General features: G+C 40.2%; 1 protein-coding gene across 1 annotated transcript in view; it reads left to right on the forward strand.

The window, feature by feature from the left end:
* The first annotated feature begins 13,031 nt into the window (after positions 1-13,031).
* CHM (CHM Rab escort protein) overlaps positions 13,032-18,569 on the forward strand; it is a 133,424-nt gene continuing 127,886 nt past the window's right edge. The window contains exon 1 of the mRNA XM_090264997.1: positions 13,032-13,087. Within this exon, the coding sequence (XP_090121123.1) occupies positions 13,039-13,087 (49 nt within the window). The 5' untranslated portion in view covers positions 13,032-13,038. The remainder of the gene's footprint in view (positions 13,088-18,569) is intronic.

The following is an 18,569-nucleotide window of genomic DNA, read 5'->3' on the forward strand; positions in this document are numbered from 1 at the left end:
TCTCACTGAGGGCATTTTTCATTACTGTTAGAGTGAGACAAGGGGCGAAAGGAAGGGAAAGAGAGAAACATCAATGTGAAAGTAAAGCATTGATCGGTTGGTTGCCTCTCATATGCATCTGGACTGGGGACCACACGGGCACGGGCCAGGGATTGATTCCACCATGTAGGCTTGTGCCCTGCATGGGAATCAAACCCACAACCTTTTGGTTACAGGATGATGCCCCAACAAGTGAGCAACATTGGCGAGAGCTGGTATGCTGTTAAATACATAAGTGACGTAAATCTCCCACCAAGGCTGATTTCAGGTTATCAACCTGACTTCTGTGAACTTGGAGCTGGGAAGAGGTGTGAACCAAGGCTCCTGGGAGCCTGTATGTTCTGGCTGTAGCGCACCACTGCCTGGAAGATGTAATTCCCCAATACCTCTGCTTTGTCAAGCTTTCGATATTGAGATCTTCAAACTGTAGATTTCATATCCTCCCCTCCTAAAGCAGTCCTGACACAGTCTGGCATGCTTCCGGAAGCCCCGTTTCCATCAGAAGATGGGAGTCTGTAACCATAATCCAGTAGTTGTCAAAATGAAAGCCCAAAACCAAGAGCATGGGCATTACATGCGAACTTTCTACAAAGTTCCCAGGAAAATTCTCCGTCCCTGCCCCAGATTTATCTATCCAATCAGGAACACCGGGAATGAGTGGAGGAATCTGTTTTAAGGCCTCCAGATGATTCAGAAACTCAAGTTTGAGACCCATTGGCCTAATCCGATAGTCAGTAGGCCCAAGGCACATGCCATTTTCAAACAGCTGCCACATTTCCCTCTGTACTTTCCACATGCAATTTTGGTCACTTTGCCTTACTTTCTGCCCCTTTAATGACTCTTAGCACATTTCTTAAGGGACTAGAGTCTTGGCCTAAAGCACAAATAGAGCCCTTGAAAATTTGCTACAGATGCGAGCTGAGAGGGACGCAGTTACCAGGGCACAAGAAAACAACGCTGGTCTTCCCACACCAGTTGCAACTTTCTCCGGTAGTCTCCCGGTAAGCTTCTATCCTAGACTCCAGAGTTTGGTTTGAGGCTCAAATATCTGGAAAATTTAAGTGACAGAGATGAGAGTATTTTTTATTCATGGTGGTGCTGTCTACCTTTCCTCACAAACCATCTAAAAAAGATGATTTAAGTATGATTTCAGTTTTGAGAGCCTTTAAAACAAAATGTAGGCTGACAAAGAATGCCCTAAGGCAGCTGTAGAAAGATTAAAGGATGAAGCCATGTCAACAATGATGACTTTCTTAGTGATATTATTTAAGCAATAAGCCCTGGAACTTCTTCCAAGGAAAGCTACTTCCCAGGGGCTTCTTCCTTTATCCTGCCACACCTATCACAGAATTACAGGACATATGCTAACAGGATGTATGAATATAAAGCACCAAGAAAAATAGAAATATGCCCTGTCTGGGTGGCTCAGTGGATTGAGCACCGGCCTGCAAACCAAAATGTCGCTGGTTTGATTCCCACTCAGGGCACATGCCTGGGTTGTGGGGCAGGTCCCAGTTGGGGGTGTAAGAGGCAATCACACATGGATGTCCTCTCCCTCTCTTTCTCCCTCCCTTCCCCTCTCTCTAAAAATAAATTAAATCTTTAAAAAATAAAAATAGAAATGTGTTATATTTTAAATCATCAGAAACTACATACAATGACTTAAATTAGTAAAAGCCTTGAATTTCGAGATGTGAGAGAAATTATCAGGGTCTTAAAGAAATTGAATTGTATGTAAGTTTAAAATGCCAATAGAAATAGATAGAAAATATCACCCACCATGTTTCCCAACAATAAGATGCCGTAGTGGACATCTATTACTTTTGCCCTAGAGGAACCATTCACTACTCGGTTTGTGACCATGATTTCCCTTGGGTGGCCTCTCTGCCTTCTACTCTGTTTATGTGCTTTTGGCACAACTGAGTCCATTTCAAGCTCTAGGGGAAGCCACCTAAGTCCCTTGATCTTTGTCATTGAGAACTTCACATTTCCTCAATGATTGGTTCAGGGATGGGCACATGGCCCATTTGGAGCTAGTGAGACTTTCCCTAGGTTGGTTGAAAGAAAAGCAAATGATCTTCTGAATCGGAAAGGTGATGACCTAAGAGGACCAAGTTGTTGTAGCCATCTTGTCAGTAGGAAGAGTGGACCTAGAGTCCCTGGGGAACTTTACTTACATCGTTTGGCCATATTCCTTGATGCTCCTTGATATTCAGTTACACAAGTCAACAAATCATTTAAATTTCAGGCAGTTGGATTTTTATTTTCTGATAGAAGTATATCACCATGGAGTCAGTGAGATGGAGTAAGTTGTGAACTTACCTCTATCCCACGCACATAATGTTCTGAAGGAAGAGTCCAGAAAACTTCAAGGGTGCTCAATAAAACATGTAGAACAAAGTAAGATGTCTCCATAGAACAAGCTGAACAAACAAGCTGACAGATTTAGGAGCTGGAAGAAACTGGGGGCAGGTGAAAAACAGCTCTTCGGAGGAAAATTGTGGGGGCATGAGTGCACAGTCTGTTCTCTTTCTCGAAGACTTCAGAAAGTGAAGGAATGTGGGAAGGAATCAAATGATGAAGAAATCCTTCTGGGACATAATGGAGAATCATGTTGTAAATTTTTAAAACCTTACATAGGAAGCTTATTTTTACTTTTTTTGAAATAAATTTTATAACTCAAAATTTTTAAAACAGTAAATCAGAAAATGGATAAAATGTATATTTCCTATTGGGTCATTTGTTTCATTTTGTCAAATAGTAGCTATCTCAACATAAAGTGATTTAATGTGTGTGTGTGCTTTTGCACACATGTGTGTGAAATGAATTAGTAACTTTAAGAAAGGATCACAGACTCAACTATCTACAGAAATCAGGCAGATACTATAAGTGAAGGAAGTGAGCTGCTTGAGACAAGGGATCAGTTGGGACCGTGGTAAACTAAAAAGCTAATATGCTACTTAGTTCAGTTGCCCTGTGGGAATATGGATCCAGTATCCCTGTATCCCCTGAGTTTTCAAGAAAGCCCCCAAATCTATATTTTTACATGAAATACTCTAATTTTAGATATTGACAACTATTCTGTTATTCTTGTTGTCAATACTGTGAGGGCCATACAAAATAAAATCCAGGTTATTAGCTGTCAGTTTCAATCCCAGCACCCGTTCATGCAAGCAATGTTTATTGAGCTATGTCACCACTATTATATTCCAGACTTTACTCTAATCACCAAAGATAAAAACAGTGAACAAAGCAGACAACACATCTGCCATCATGGAACTTACGGCTAAGAGCAAAGCGCAGGCAACCCAATGTGTGGTCATGCTTCTCAAGTCCTTGTTCACAAAGAGCTGACAAAAAGCAGAGGGTTTCAAAGGGCCACACATGGAAGTATCCGTGTGTTTCCACATGTGTGCTTTTTCTTCTTCTTCTCCGGTAAATAAATATTATTGGAAATCAAGTTATGTCTCAATATTATTGTTATATTACTGTGTAACAGGACTGATGATGATTTTTCCCTCATTTTCCACTGCTTTCTAGGGAGTGTGGATACTGGTCAATCTGGGGGCCTTTATTTGTTGAGCTCCTGCGTGTCTGTATGGGAAATATGGCGAGCTACCACTTTGAGATGCCCCACCTCCACTGCCTCTGTTCCTTGTATTCGTTGTCCTTCACCACTGATCGGCAACAGAATGCTTGCAGGATGGACCTGTCTTAGAACAAAAATGCCAGTTGAGTTGTAGATTGGATTTTCAAACTTATAGCAGACATGGTGATGTAAAAGCCAGAACATTCTGATATATAAGAGCCCAGTATGGTCTATAAAAAATATTCCTGGAATCCTACAATTTCTCTATGGAAGCAAAGCTAAGAATATGGAGTTTATATTAGCAGCCACTAAGGTCTTATGTTCTCTTCGTTGTTTGGGAGGATGGGACCCAGAGCACCAGCGCTTGCTGCTGAGCTTCCCAAGGTGCAGTGTCCTAGAAACCCGAAGTCTCCTAGGGACACACACTGCGCAGTAGACCAGCAGTGGCGGCAGAAAGCGCTCAGGAGGACAGAGCTCAGGGTGGCCTGCCTGCATCAAGCGCACTCCAACGGGGTGCCTCGGAGACCCCAAGAAGAGATCAAGGCACTGCTGACGCTGTGACTATTTTGCAGCTGCCGATTTGTCCTTCTTGATCCCTTCACCCTTTTCACCCAGCGCCCTGACCCGCCTCCCCTCCGGTAACCACCGGTCTGTCCTCTGTGCCTGTGAGTCTGTTTCTGTTCGGTTTGTTCGTTTATGTTGTTCTTCGCATTCCACATATAAGTGAACTCACATGGCATTTGTCTTGCTCTGCTGACTTATTTCACTTTAAAATAGTGGCAGGATGTAAAGTACAGCAGAGGGAATACAGCCAATAATATTGTGATAATAATGTATAGTGTCGAGTGGGTACTAGAATTATTGGGGGGATCACTTTGTAAATTATGTAAATGTCTCACCACCATGCTGCACACCTGAAACTAGTATTACATTGAATGTCCACTGTAATTAAAAAGTTCAAAAAAAAAAAAACCCTCAAAAGACAGTGCTGATAAAACCAGCTTTGAAGATAAAAAGAGGAGGAAATGATCAATTCAAATCCTGCACTGACCACATTTAAAGCTAGAGCTGACCGAGTTACACTGACTTGGCACCTTCAGGTTTTCTGCCACTGGTGAAAATGGGACTCGTGAGCTAATCTGAATGGTAGGAAAGTAAACGCTCTGAAGCTTCATAGCTGACTTTGGTGACAGGGCAACTTCTCTGTGCTGCTCGAATTCGGTAGAGCTCAGGCAGATTCCAACAGGGCTGCTTAAGAAAGGAGCAAGATTTCAAGGTCCAGGGGGCAATATCTTAGATCAAACAAGATCCAAGTCGGTGAGACTGGACAGTGAGGACGGAGACTGCCAGTGCAAAGGAACGACTGGAGGAAAGAATCACTGCCACCACCACCCCCGTCCAACACACACACATGCACACACACATTGATGGTGCAACTAGTGAAACTTAAAAGGAGCCATATGTCTACTGAGGATTTTTCTCATTAAAATTTTATGCAACATGCAATGTGCGCCTTCCCGTGTTTCCGCAAATGTTTAGTGAAGCTCAAAACAAAAAAGCAAACAAAAACAAAAGAACGATGATATGTTTGGTGTGATTGAAATTGTTGTGAAAGCCAGTGAAGAAGTCAGGTTTTATGGGAGGCCAGGCTGCAGTCACGCTGTGAAGATGGGTTACATAGTCACTAAGTGAGCATTAATGTAGGGACTGTGTCTCAAATGTCATTTTTCCTCCTTATTGGACTTATTTGTTTATTTCTTATCCTCACTTGAAGACATCTTTTCATTGCTTTTAGAGAGAGAGAGGGAGAGAAGGTTTTAGAGAGAGGAGAAAGGAAGGAGACGGAGAGACACGTTGATGTGAAAGAGAAACATCAACTGGTTGCCTTTTGTACACGCCCCAACCAGGAAATGAACCCACAACCCAGGCATGTGCCCTGACCAGGAATGGAAACAACGACCTTTTTGTTTGAGGGATGATGCCCAACCAACTGGGCCACACTAGCCAGGGCCTTTTTATTGAATTTATTGTGATGACACTGGTTAACAAAATGATACAGATTTCAGGTGTCCAATTCCACAGCACATCATCTATATATTGCATTATGTGGTCACCACCCCAAGTCAAGTCTCCTTCCGTCACCGTTTATCCCCCACTTTACCCTCCTCTACCTCCTCCCTCTCCCCAGACAATCTCCACACTGTTGTCTCTGTCCATGAGTTTTTCTCTTTTCATTTCTCTTTTTCTCAATCCCTCCACCACCCTGCACGGCGCCCCCCAATCTTCCCCTCTCTGAAAACTGTCAGCCTGCTCTCTGTCTATGGATCTATCTCCATTTTGCTTGATATTTCATTTTGTGCATTAGATTTCACGTATGAGTGAAATCACATGGTGTTTGTCTTTCTCTGACTGGCTTCTTTCACTTAGCATAATGTTCTCCAGGTCCGTCCAAGCTGTCACAGAGGCTAAGGTTTCCTTCCTTTTTACATCCATGCAGTATCCCTTTGTGCAAATGTCCCATAGCTGTTTGATCCACTCATCCACTTATGGGCACTTGGGCTGCTTCCAAATCTTGATGAATGTAAATAACACTACAATGAACATAGGGATGCATAGGTTCTTTCAAATTAGTGTTTCAGTTTCTTTGAATATATTCCCAGCAGTAGAACTGCTGGGTCATAAGGCAGTGCCATTTTTAATTATTTGAGGACCCTCCAAACTGCTTTCCATAGTCACTGCACCAGTCTGCATTCCCACCAAAAGTGCACAAGAAGCTTCCAGGAATTGAGGATTAAAAGCAAAAACAAACAAACAAACAAACAAACCCCACAGCCAGTCTTAATGGGACAGAGACCACAACTCTTCTCTCACAAAGCAGGTACTTGCTTTTGCTCTCATGACATCTGTACTTCTCTTTAAAGGTCTTCTCTACTCTCTTTCTGTCTACCAGCTGACCTCTTCAGGCACCTGTCTCGGTTGTGGTCATAGACAAGATAAATGCCTCACATAAAGGCTGCTCCAGCCCACTTGACATCAAGTCAACTTTCAATACTTTCTTTCATCTTCTGTTATCCTAAATTTTCGATGTATGTCAATTCAGTAGAATTTCTAGAAAAGGGAATCTGATGGGCCCCCGTTATCTCTTTAAAATGGGGCTCAGGTCTACGTGTAAATATTTGCAAGCCATGGTTTCTCATTTTTTAAACAAGTTATTTTTAATTCTAGTTGACATACAATATGATATTAATTTTCAGTGTACAGCTAGGATTGTCTGGAGTCAGCTTTATTCTTTGTCCTCCAGTCAACTGTGGTTAGAGATTTGAAGTCATGTGATATTTAAAACATGACTACTGCCTTTTGGTAGGGGTGTAGGAGGAGTAGCTTCCATGAGAAGGTACGGTAGCAATGGTAGACATTGATACTACATAAATACAGAGACCATTCCTGCTTTTTAGTAGGCATTCATATATTTATCTCCAAACGCTTATTCTATACCTATATAGAATATAAAATATAGCTCAAATGACCTCATTATATTCAAAGTTAGTCCAAACATGAAATGATTATTTCTATTCTTAATGATTTGAGTTGTACATACACTTAAACCGTTATCCTTGAGGATTAGAGACCATAAACAGCTCTGGATCTCAGGTTATTTAATAATTTCCTGATAAAGACTAATTAAATATGCTTTTGCATTGAAATAAAATTTAAGTGTACTGTAGTAAAAACAAACCATACTAATAAAACAAATCAACGGGGAGACTACTCGTACAAACTATAAAACATTTAAAAATTTTGTTATGAATAGCCCTGTTATAAATAATGATGAGATTTTTGTCAGCAAATTTGGGAGAAATAGTTCACCCTTTGAACTTAAGTACCTATTTTATTTTATTTTTTAAAATGATATTTTAAATTTTCAATTACAGTTGACATATAATGTTATATTAGTTTTAGGTGTAAAACACAGTGATTAGCTATTTCTGTAACTTACAAAATTGATAATCCCAACAAATCTGATACCCACACGGCACCATACATTGTTATTATAATATTTTTGATCGTGTTCCCCACAATACACTTTACATCCTCATGACTATTCTGCCACCTCCAACCTGTACCTCATTATCCCTTTCCACTTTCCGCCAATTTTTCCCAGCAAGCCTCCCACCCAGCAACTATCAACATGTTCTCTGTGTCTTTGAGTCTGTCTCTATTTTGTTTGTTCATATATGTTGTTCATTGGATTCCACATATAAGTGAAATCATACGGCATTTGCTTTCCTCTGACTTATTTCACTGAGCACAAACATCTCTTTATAATTTTTTTATCAGAAATTGAAAATCATATACCATTAAGGGTGAAGCCATTCCATATTGCAGATTTCTATGTGCTTGTCTGAACTTTTTATTTTGCACCACCATACAGAAAACTTAGTGCATTCAAACTTTGAGGATAATTTTTTTAAAAGTTAATTTATTAAATGATGAAATGCAGATGAATGGTGCTTATACTTAATCGTTTTGATGTGTGTACTTTAATATATTTAGACAATTCTAATTAACTGAATGTTGGTTTGAAAAAATATAGGGAAGTTTTGCAATCAGGCCACTGAATATTTAGTTTAATTACATTGGTATGCACTTCTATTTGCTTCTAATGCCAAGAATCCATTGGTAAAATGAATGCCTATTTTGTGGTCTGTTATGCAGAAAATGTTTAATCCAGTGTTTGATTTACTCTGTTAACTCTTCCTTATTCAATGTGCTTATTCATCCATGCAGAATTGGGTATGCCACTTTCTGCTACTATGACATTGCAATTAAACAGCTGAAACAAGAACAGCAAGACTTTCTGTAAAGGTTCATGAAATTCCCACAAAATTATTCAGAGTGTATGGTTTTATTTTGTTGTGCAAGGACTATGAAAAATGCAAATGTATTCTAAATATTTCTGTACTGAAGAAGCTGGCAAGTACAATAGCTAGTACAAATAATCATTTTGTTACTAAACATAGCCTTTGAAACATATTTCTGCTATAGTGGAAATGATTGCTGTCAGGATACTGATTAGCTTTTAAAGATGGTAATGGACATGAATTCAAAGAACCTAAATTTTACACAACAGAAAATGGTATGATGGAATAATATTTGTACATACTTTTTTTAATGTTTTTTATTGATTATATTGTTACAATATTTGTACATACTTGAAATAGAAAAGTCTAAATTGACCTCACTGGGTATATTGCAAAACTCCTCAAAGCATGTGTATGCTCATAAATGTACTACTTCATGTTATTTGGGGTTATTCTTCAGCAGACTGGACTTCCACCATTTTTAGCTATGTTTTATTGTCCAGAGTACTTGGGCTCATACATTTTTAATACCACTACAGCCACAGGCTTAGAGACAGAACATTTTAATTCAAAGTAAGCTCTAACACTAGTTCTGCATTACAAAAATTTCCTTTGTAAGTCTGGAACTTGTGATAAGGTGTTACTAATCTACTTCCTGAAGTGTTACTGTTGCTTTGCATGGTGTTTAGAGATATATGTTCATACAGACATAACTATTTCCCAAGAAGCTCTCTTAACCTAAAGAAGTCAGAGTATCCACAGTTTATCTGATACACTTAGTTTATACTAGAAAATCAGTTGGTTATTTTATAACGTGGTAAGAATGAGATTCCATGGCCATGGATTCAATTTGTGTGTGTGTGTGTGTGTGTGTGTGTGTATTTAAAATGATGTGACTGCCGGATCCTAAACAATACTAATAACTCTGACACGTGGGAAGTGGATATAATAGTTTTGCCCACCTGGTCCATTACCACTCCTAGAAAATTTTTGCTATGTCTTATTGATGCTGGGGTAATATAATCTATGAAAACTTAAAAAATATAATGCTGTGTCAGACCAATAGTCATGCCTAGTGCTTCCCAAAGCGCGTGCTGTGGTTTAAAGTTATGATAAAATCTTCATAGTTCACATGTATATTCATTGTAAAAGATTTGAAGAGTCCTCCGGTAAAGAAGCCATTTGACTAATTGCCCTGTAAATATATTTTATCATGAAAGTCCTATGAATATCCTGCAGAATTACTTTGCACCAGAACACACTGGGGGAAAAGTTGATCATGGCATTGAAAGGGGTTTCAAGGGTGAGTATCACAGATCACCACCCCTCAGCATTCAATAAGTATTTTATTTAGTTTCCTATTTAATTATAGGCATTTCTCTAGGTGCTTGGGATAGTTCGGTGGACAAACATTTCTATCCTCCTACTAACTTTTATGATTCTTTAATTGATAAAAGCTTTTCCTCAATATGTTTATATGTTTAATTCCCAAGTCATCTTGGAGGGAAAGAATTTATATTTTATTGAAGAACAGATTATCTACGTTATGGTACTGCAGCAGTACCATACAGTCAAAGTAACTATTACCATGAAAAGCTACTTTTGGTCACATGAGTTTAAAACCCAAAGGTCAGAAAAATAGTGAAATGATCAATATGGTATTATATCATTGCAATTAAGCAGTATTTAAGATGAATTCTAAATGAGAGAATGCTAAATCACTTTCCAAAGGAATGGTATGAATTTCCACTTCAATTACCAGTGTATTAGTGTGCCTGCTTCCCTATATCAATACTGCATGTTAGCAAATATTTTTATTTTTGCCAGTCCAATTGGTGACAGTCGGTATGTCCCACATGCTCACAATGACTACTGCTGCTGCTGCTGCTACTACTGTCAACAGCAGCACATATTGACTGATTACTACCAGCCAAATGTAGTTCTAAACACTTTATTCATTTTTTCCCTCATGATCATCATGGAGTCTAAGTAACATCATTGTTGCCATTTTGCGGATGAGGAAACTGAGGTTCAAGAGGTTAGATAACTTACCTGAGACCATTCATTTGATAAATGGTGGAACTGGGACTCAAACTTACGAAGTCTGGCCAAGAGTTGAACCCATGGCCATTACCCTGTACTGCCTCTCTAAGATAAAGATGTTGATTGTGGCATCATTAGTAGTAGCAAAAGACTCAGAAAGAAAACAAAACCAAATATCCATCAATACAGGAAAATTAAATAAATCATGGCATATCCATATAATGGAATTACAGGGAAACATTAAAAATGAGGCATTCTTATATGTACTGAGAACACAGGAGCTTCCAAATATACTCAGTGGGAAATAAGTGTATAAAGCTAAGGATAATATTTATACCATGCTACCCTTTGTCTGAAAAAAGAAAGGGACTGCCCTGGCCAGCTGGCGCAGTTTGTTGGAGCATTGTCCTATAAACTAAAAGGTTTGGGGTTCAATTCCCAGGCAGGCACATACCTATGTGTTGGGTTCCATCCTTGGTTGGAACCCTATGGGAGGCAATCAATCAATGTTTCTCTCTCACATTGATGTTTCTCGCTCTCTTTTTCTCTTCCCACTACCCTCTCTCTCCCCCTTCCTCTCTCTCTAAAATGAATAAATATATAAAAAAGAAAGGAATTACTGCTACACACACATATACAGAGACATACGCACGATCTTTACCAGGCTTCACAAAAAATGAATAACAACACTTATCTCCGGGAGGACAGCTGGATACTTTTTAGTCTTGTTAGTGTTTGTATGACCTTTTGTGCTCATTGGATTTTTTATTAACCACGTGTGTATTACTTGTTCAATTAAAAACACAAAACCAGCTATTGAAAGAAGTTTACTGGGCAATCAACTAACTTTATTCCCACTTAAAATAGTACATGTGTTGTTTCTTAAAGGCTTCCTATACTTTATTATTCATCCATTCATTGAGCAGATTTGAAATTTTATTTATTTTTGACAAATAAACACTTTATATATTTAAGGTGTACAACATGAAGTTTTGATATAGATATACAGTGTAAAATGATTGCCACAATCTAATTAATATATCCACCACCTCTTGTAAGTTACCATTTTGTGTGTGTGTGGTGAGAACACTTGAGATCTACAATCTTAGTAAATTTGAAGTATACATTATTACTGATTATAGACACCATGCTGTACATTAGATCTCCAGAACTTATTCACCTTATAATTTAATTTTGCCCCTTTTGATGAATATCTCCCCTTTCCCCTAGCCCCCAGCCTCTGGTAACCACAATTCAACACTCTGTTACTATGAATTCAACTTAATTTATTTTAGATTCCACATCCAAGTTAGATAACGTGATATTTGTATTTGTGTGTCTGGCTTATTTCACTTAACGCAAAGCTGAACTGAATCTTGGGAATCAATGTTAGCTAGAGAATGAAGATCAGTCCATGCCGAAGGAACAAGAGTGACTGGGGAACCACCAACAGCTCAGAAGAAAGGCGGTGTAAGGGAAGGTCCACTGTTGAATTTGCTCTTTGAAACTCTTGTAAAATAACTACACAGTGAATTTCTGGTATCCAGAAGTAACTTACTTTACTCCCCTGCGCCCTCCCCCTCTTTTTTGCTTTGGTTTTGGCAGACAGCAACGCATCTTATATAATGGGGTGGGGGTCAGGAGTGGCAAGAGGCCGACCTTGAAAACCCTTATCAGGCATAGACGATCTAAAGCCCATCAGCAAACACAATTACTTTAACCACAGTAATAGAAAGGCCATTTGACGTTGATCGTTTGCGCCGTAGCTTATCGGGAGAATCTTGCATGGAATCCTCCTATAGGTATAGGAGTATTATACCAGACTGTGATTCAATAAATACTGATCAAGCATCTGCTATGCTTTCATATATTTCCCCTCCTGTTAAGGAAGATTAATTTTGCAAATATATATCTGCAGGATGGCTGTTTAGACTAAATAAAGAAAGTACAGACGCCATGAAGACTTTTATTTTGGCAAAACTAGAGGGAGAGGTTTTTGGTGGGCTTTCATGGGGTAGACCTAGAGGTGAAGAAGATGGTTTGAAAGCAGCGGTGACAAAAATTATGCTTCGGGAGCCAAAACGAAAGAACAGGAACACTGGAGGAAACGGTTTTCAGGCTGGAATAAAAGTTTCCTTTGTTCTCTGAGCAATCCCCTTTCAATTTCAATCTGTCCTCTGTGTCTCCTAATAATTGTTGCTTTATCATTGTCAAGAGTCTTCCCGCATTCATCCTGGCCATGGTAGTAGGAAATAGACATCTCTTCTACCCCAAACCTCCAGGCTTAACGGCTTCACAGCACTCAGCCTGGAAAAGGAATTGCGCTTTTATCATTCGCGCAAACATTTAAAATACAATGCTGTAAGCCGCCTACTTGCATCCGCCACCCAGGAACTACAGTACCCAGAATGCACCGTTTTCCCTTCCTGTTTCTACCAAGGCAAGGCCTATCTTTATCTCGTTCCCACAAGCAATAGTCAGTCACATGACACATTTCCTGTCAAGATGGCGGATAACCTCCCCTCGGAGTTTGATGTGATCGTAATAGGGACGGGTATGTGTGGCTCTGGTACTTCCCGGACAAAGTATAGGAAGCCTGTCGGTTCTTTCTTTCTCTGTCAGTGACAAGGGTTGGCGAGAAATGTCAGGGGCTGAGCGTGGGAGGGAGGACGGAAAGGAAGTCAGGGAGTGTATGGATGCAGCGCGGGACTTGGCAGCTCCAGGGAGGGGCTTGGACCCGCGGTGTTTAGCGCCATTTGAGTAGGGGGTCGATCTGGTCGATGCCGAATGCCGAGGTTGGTCGTTGCCGGTGATTCTTGGAATTTCCTCAGAGGGAGGTGGGTTTGCAGTGTCCTCAGAAAGGAGGGTCGGGGTTTTACCAATGGAGACGCCTTTGGCATGACATGATCCCCTGCTCGTTGATTTCAAGGTGATATTTCCCATCATTTTGTCTAGCCTTTTCATAGGAATTTTTCGTATACTTCTATAATTCTAGGGTGCCTTGCAGCTCGGGTAGCGCTGAATCCTCAGTTTTTTTTAAAAAAAAGATGCTGAGTTGTTGCCCGTGTGCGTTTTAATTCACTAGGGCAAGGAAATGGATTCTTTTCTATTGTGTTGAGAAGTCTAGGGGATTGTATTTTTCGGGGTAGCCATTATTCCTGCTTTATGGTGCAGAAAGAAAGCATTTTGCTTTCCACCACCCACCTAGCAACCCACAGGACAGCCGCCGAGGAGAAGCTCCTGTGAGTTCCCGTTCAGGTGTGAGATCTTATTGTTCCCTTGTTTTCCCACGGTTTCTTTTCCATGTTTTGGGTGAAGCCACAAACCCCTCTGCAATTTCTACTTGACGAATGCAACGGACAAACACATGGCAGAAGACATGTGGCGGCAGTTGGAATTCTGTTTTCCTTAACAGTGTGAAGGGTGGGTTTTAGATGAGGGGAAATGGACCCTTGGGTGGGGTTTTCTCCTCTGCAGAATATGGCAGGCCACAGAAGCTCTGGTGGATGAGGCCTTGTCCACTGTGTCATTGCATTCAGTTTCTTGTCTTTTCAAGCAGTAGGGGCAGCCATGTTTCCGGGGCACGAGTAAAAGAATAGGTGCGTGTTTTTGAATGCTTACTTTTGCGCTCATCGAGGTGATAATCACTTTACAAGCTGTATGGAATCGTCATAGCAACCTTGTTAAAGTAGGTACTCTCTATACTTGACAAAAGAGGGAAAGGGTGTTTGGGAAGGCTGCAGCATGCTCAACATTGCACAGCTGGTACATTTCCAAAGGCCCAGCCCAGCCCAGAAGGACAGTTGATAGGCCTGGTCTTCAGACTTAACTCATATTAATAGAAATAACTGGCAAAACTTGGTTCTAGACCTCGCTTGGCTGTTAACTAGCTGTGTAAACCACCAGGGCTAGGCATTCAGTCTCAGTGAGCCTCAGTCTCCTGAATTTTGAATACAGGAAGGGTCTACTGCATAGCCTTCCATGTGCTACCCAACCAAAAATGCTCTTATTCTACTTGCCCCTGTTCTCGGCCAGGAAAGGTGCGTTGATTTCCATCCTGAAAACTACATGGTTGCGGATAACCTTTCTGAAGTTTCTGTGAACAGATGTGGGAAGAAGCCAATAGATTATTGACTTATTCGCTCTGCTCTATCCTAAAATTGAGAATAACAGTCATTTTAGAGGAGTTGTGATACCATAAGTGGGTTCTATACTACTGCCTTTCTTTTATGTTACCTAGGAACTTGGGTGTTTTAAAAATTGTCATGAATCATTAAGTGTTTTTTTTTTCCTCTTATCTGAATTCAAATTAATTGGTAACATTGCTAATTCTTACTAAATACTGTTAATTCTTATAATAGTCTACCTTCTGATTCAGTTTAGAATAGGGACTACATCCACCGTGTTGGAGTATACTATGATGGACTTAGGAAGATATTGTGAGTGATCCAGAAAATTGCATCAGGAGACATCTGAAATCTGACAAAAGATTCATTTTAGACTTATTTTAGTGTGAGTAATGTTGTTACTCAAGGTATTGAAAGAAGTTACTTGAACTTAATCTTGAAAATTAAGTTTTTTTCATTATCACTGAATGGTGAACCTTTCTGTCAAGCACATTGCCTAAATTTATGAATGAAACCTATGTTTTTATGTATGTCCAAGTGGAAAAATTGGATAACAGTTATTTCCCATATGCATGATTCCAATAATTCCAGTCATTGCTTAATTGGAATTACATTTTTTTTTAATTTTTTTATTTTGGTTTTTCAATTACAGTTGTCCCCTTTTCCCCCAATTTCTCTCCCCCACCCAACCCACCCCCTCTCCCACAATCATATCCCTCCCCGTTGTCCGTGTCCATGAGTCTTTCATACACGTTCCTTGACTAAACCCTTCCCTTACTTATCCCCCTTCTCTCCCTCCCCCCTCCCCCCTATTGACTGCTATTCGGTTCTTTGTTCTATTTAGTTCTTTTGTTTGTGTTGTTCTTTAGTTTCCTGTATTAGGTGAGATCATATGGTATTTTTCTTTCTTTGCCTGGCTTATTTCACTAAGCATAATTCTCTCTAGTTCCATCCACGTTGTTGCAAATGGCAGGAGTCCCTTCTCTCTCTCTGCTGCATAGTATTCCATTGTGTAAATGTACCACAGTTTTTTGATCCCCTCATCTACAGATGGGCACTTTTAATGTGTTTGGAATATTTCTCTTGTGAAAGAGTTTGCCGAAAGTAGCTATTGAAATGGTTTTGCTTTACTAAATGTACTACCTTGAGAAAATCATAGGACAATCAGTGTTTCATAGATTCGATTTCACTGACAAAAGCAGAATTAATCATGCGCGTACCAGAAACATGAAGAAATAGGGTAGGACATGTAGTTTTTTTCTTCTAGAAGATTTAGTTCTAGTTAAAAGTCATCAACAGACAATTCAGTCTTCAAGTAAAATCATCTATGGGAAATATTTTAAACGGGCGAAATTTATTTGTTTTTCTTTTTATTTATTTTTATAATAAAGGTTTTCCATAAGATTATGTTTTGAAGAGATTATGGGGAAATAAAGTTTTGTATGTATTTTCTGAGTTAAGCCCATTTCCTTCTGATTACAAAATACAGGCGATACCTCTGGGACACCCAAAGGCAGAGGAATAAGAATAAAATACTTGAACCGTGAAAAATATAGAGGAAAATTGAATAAGGAAGGAGAACCACCTGGCGTCTTAAGGGAGAGGACAAAAACAAATATGTGATAAGTGTCTAGAAAGTGGCCTTTGCTTTGGGTGCACAGTTGTCATTTTCAAGATGTTCTGCAATTTAAAAAGACATTTGAGTCATAGTTGTGTGGATTGTAGAGAAGTATTATCGGTTTCTGGTTAAAAATAGTCCCGGGAACTTAACACCTCCCTGGAGGTGACTTATCTGGCAACCGGTGTAATCTGCAATCCACAGCAGAGCCAAGAGCTCCCCAGAAGAGCAGGCAAGATGGAAGTTACAAGTGTCACATGTTAATGTCGACATGCTTCTTCTGTAGCGGAATCCCTCAGGCTCTCACTTAGGGCATTTACATTCTTACTTCCGAAATTATTCTGGCCTCCCCAGAGTAGATTAGAAGCATCCTATTAGAAGATACAGGGAGTGTTATCAGCTTTTGCAAAAGTTGTGTTTGGGCGCTGTCCTTAGACATGAGTGACAATTCATTATCCTTATGGGGAAGGGAAGTCTTAGCACCTAAAATGCAAACCTGCATCAAACAGCCCGGTGGCCTGCGACCATTTGGTGCAGTGACAGACGTTCAGTTTTCAGTGTTTTCAGCCCACATTTCCTGAAAGCTTAGCCCCTGCCCTTGCGTAGTTTACTGCATTGCCTGTTCAAAGGGACTGTTGCCGTTCCTGACAGCTCCATCCTAAGAGCTATTCATGAGCCAGTGAGGGCTTTTCATTGCACATGTTCGTTTTGCTTTCTGAAGAGGACAGAGAGATTCGGCCTGTGTCCCTTTCCTTTCTAAAGTACACTGCACAAGTCGTGTTTTGGACTTCTTACCCTAAGATGGATTGTGGGGTAGGCTAACTTCACTTTTTTTTTGGCAGAGGATCAACACATGAATCCTTGTTAAGAATTTTGCCGCTGAAGATGATGGGGGAAGAAATGAGATAACGGAAGTAACACACATGGAAATTACAAGTAGCATTGCTCCTAAATCCCGACTGCCTTGCTAGGTAGTATTTGGCATAGTACAATAATAGATGTGGCAGCGTGGCACAGCGGGACTCACTTGACCGTCCTGAGTGACTTCTGGCAAATTGCGTAATCACCTGGGATATCCTTTTGCTCATCTGCAAAGGGGGAGATTTGAATGAGCTGACTTCTGTGATACGCATGTACCAGCTCTAACCTTGATCGTTGTGTGTCTGTAATCACGGCGCTGGTGCCCCGGAGAAGGTCAGATTCTGTGTGGTCCTTACAGTAACTCAAGCCAGCGTTTAATATAGTCTTCACATTTTTCTATCAAAGTGGCTCATAAAAAACATTTTCTTGAAAATGATAAGCTGCCTTTATCAGGTAGGCAGCTCTGCTCCGTTCCTTAATATTGGTTGAAAATCAAAAACGTTAAGGGCATTAGCTTTGGCCGGCAGCTCATTGACTGTAATGTCTTTATGTTGGCAGTGCCATGGCTACGCTTCTTGGGGGTCAGCAGTGCTGCAGGAGGCGTCGTAGGAGCTGATATTTACCGAGGACCTGTATGTGCCAGACTCTGGGCCAGACGATTTCCTTACGTGTATGTCATCTGCTCCTCTTCCGGGGAGCCTCGTAGGCGGTTCTGTCACAGCGTGTCCATACGCCCTCTGATTGTATTTCCGAACTTCCATGGGCCCATGGTGTGGAGAAGATTCTTTAAAATTGCAAGGTGCCACCTATTTTTGAGTCATGAAATCAATTCCAGCATTAAGAAAGGTGTAAAATAAAAGAATGTGTATAAATGACCCACGGACATGGACAACGGGGTGGGGAATGATTGTGGGAGAAGGGGTGGGCTGGGTGAGGGGGAGCAAGGGGCAAAAAATGGGACAACTGTAATTGAAAAACAGTAAAAAAGATGAGAAAAAAAGGTGTAAAATAGAATATATCAGCATATATAACATGTAATAAGGATGAGTATAGTTTTATGAAAGAGTTCATATATGTGTAATAGATCCCTGTGTCAAATACACATATCTATACATACAGGATGGGGCAAAGGGAGGTTTACAGTTGTGAGAATGTGAAACAGTTTACCTTTGTACCATTATTTATTAATTATTGTATTATTTTCCATATGGACAACTGTAAACCTACTTTTGCCACACCCTGTATGCACATATTTTAGATATATCTGTATATATTTATTTTTTAAAAGATTTTATTATTTTTAAAGAGGGAAAGGGAGGAAGAAAGAGGAGAGAAACATTAATGCATGGTTGTCTCTTGTGCGCCCCCAGCTGGGGACCTGGCCCGCAACCCAGGCATGTGCCCTGACTGGGAATCGAACTGGCAACCCT

The sequence above is a fragment of the Furipterus horrens genome, unplaced genomic scaffold, assembly GCF_987537825.1.
Source record: "Furipterus horrens unplaced genomic scaffold, mFurHor1.1.pri manual_scaffold_17, whole genome shotgun sequence".
Classification (NCBI taxonomy): Eukaryota; Metazoa; Chordata; class Mammalia; order Chiroptera; family Furipteridae; genus Furipterus; species Furipterus horrens.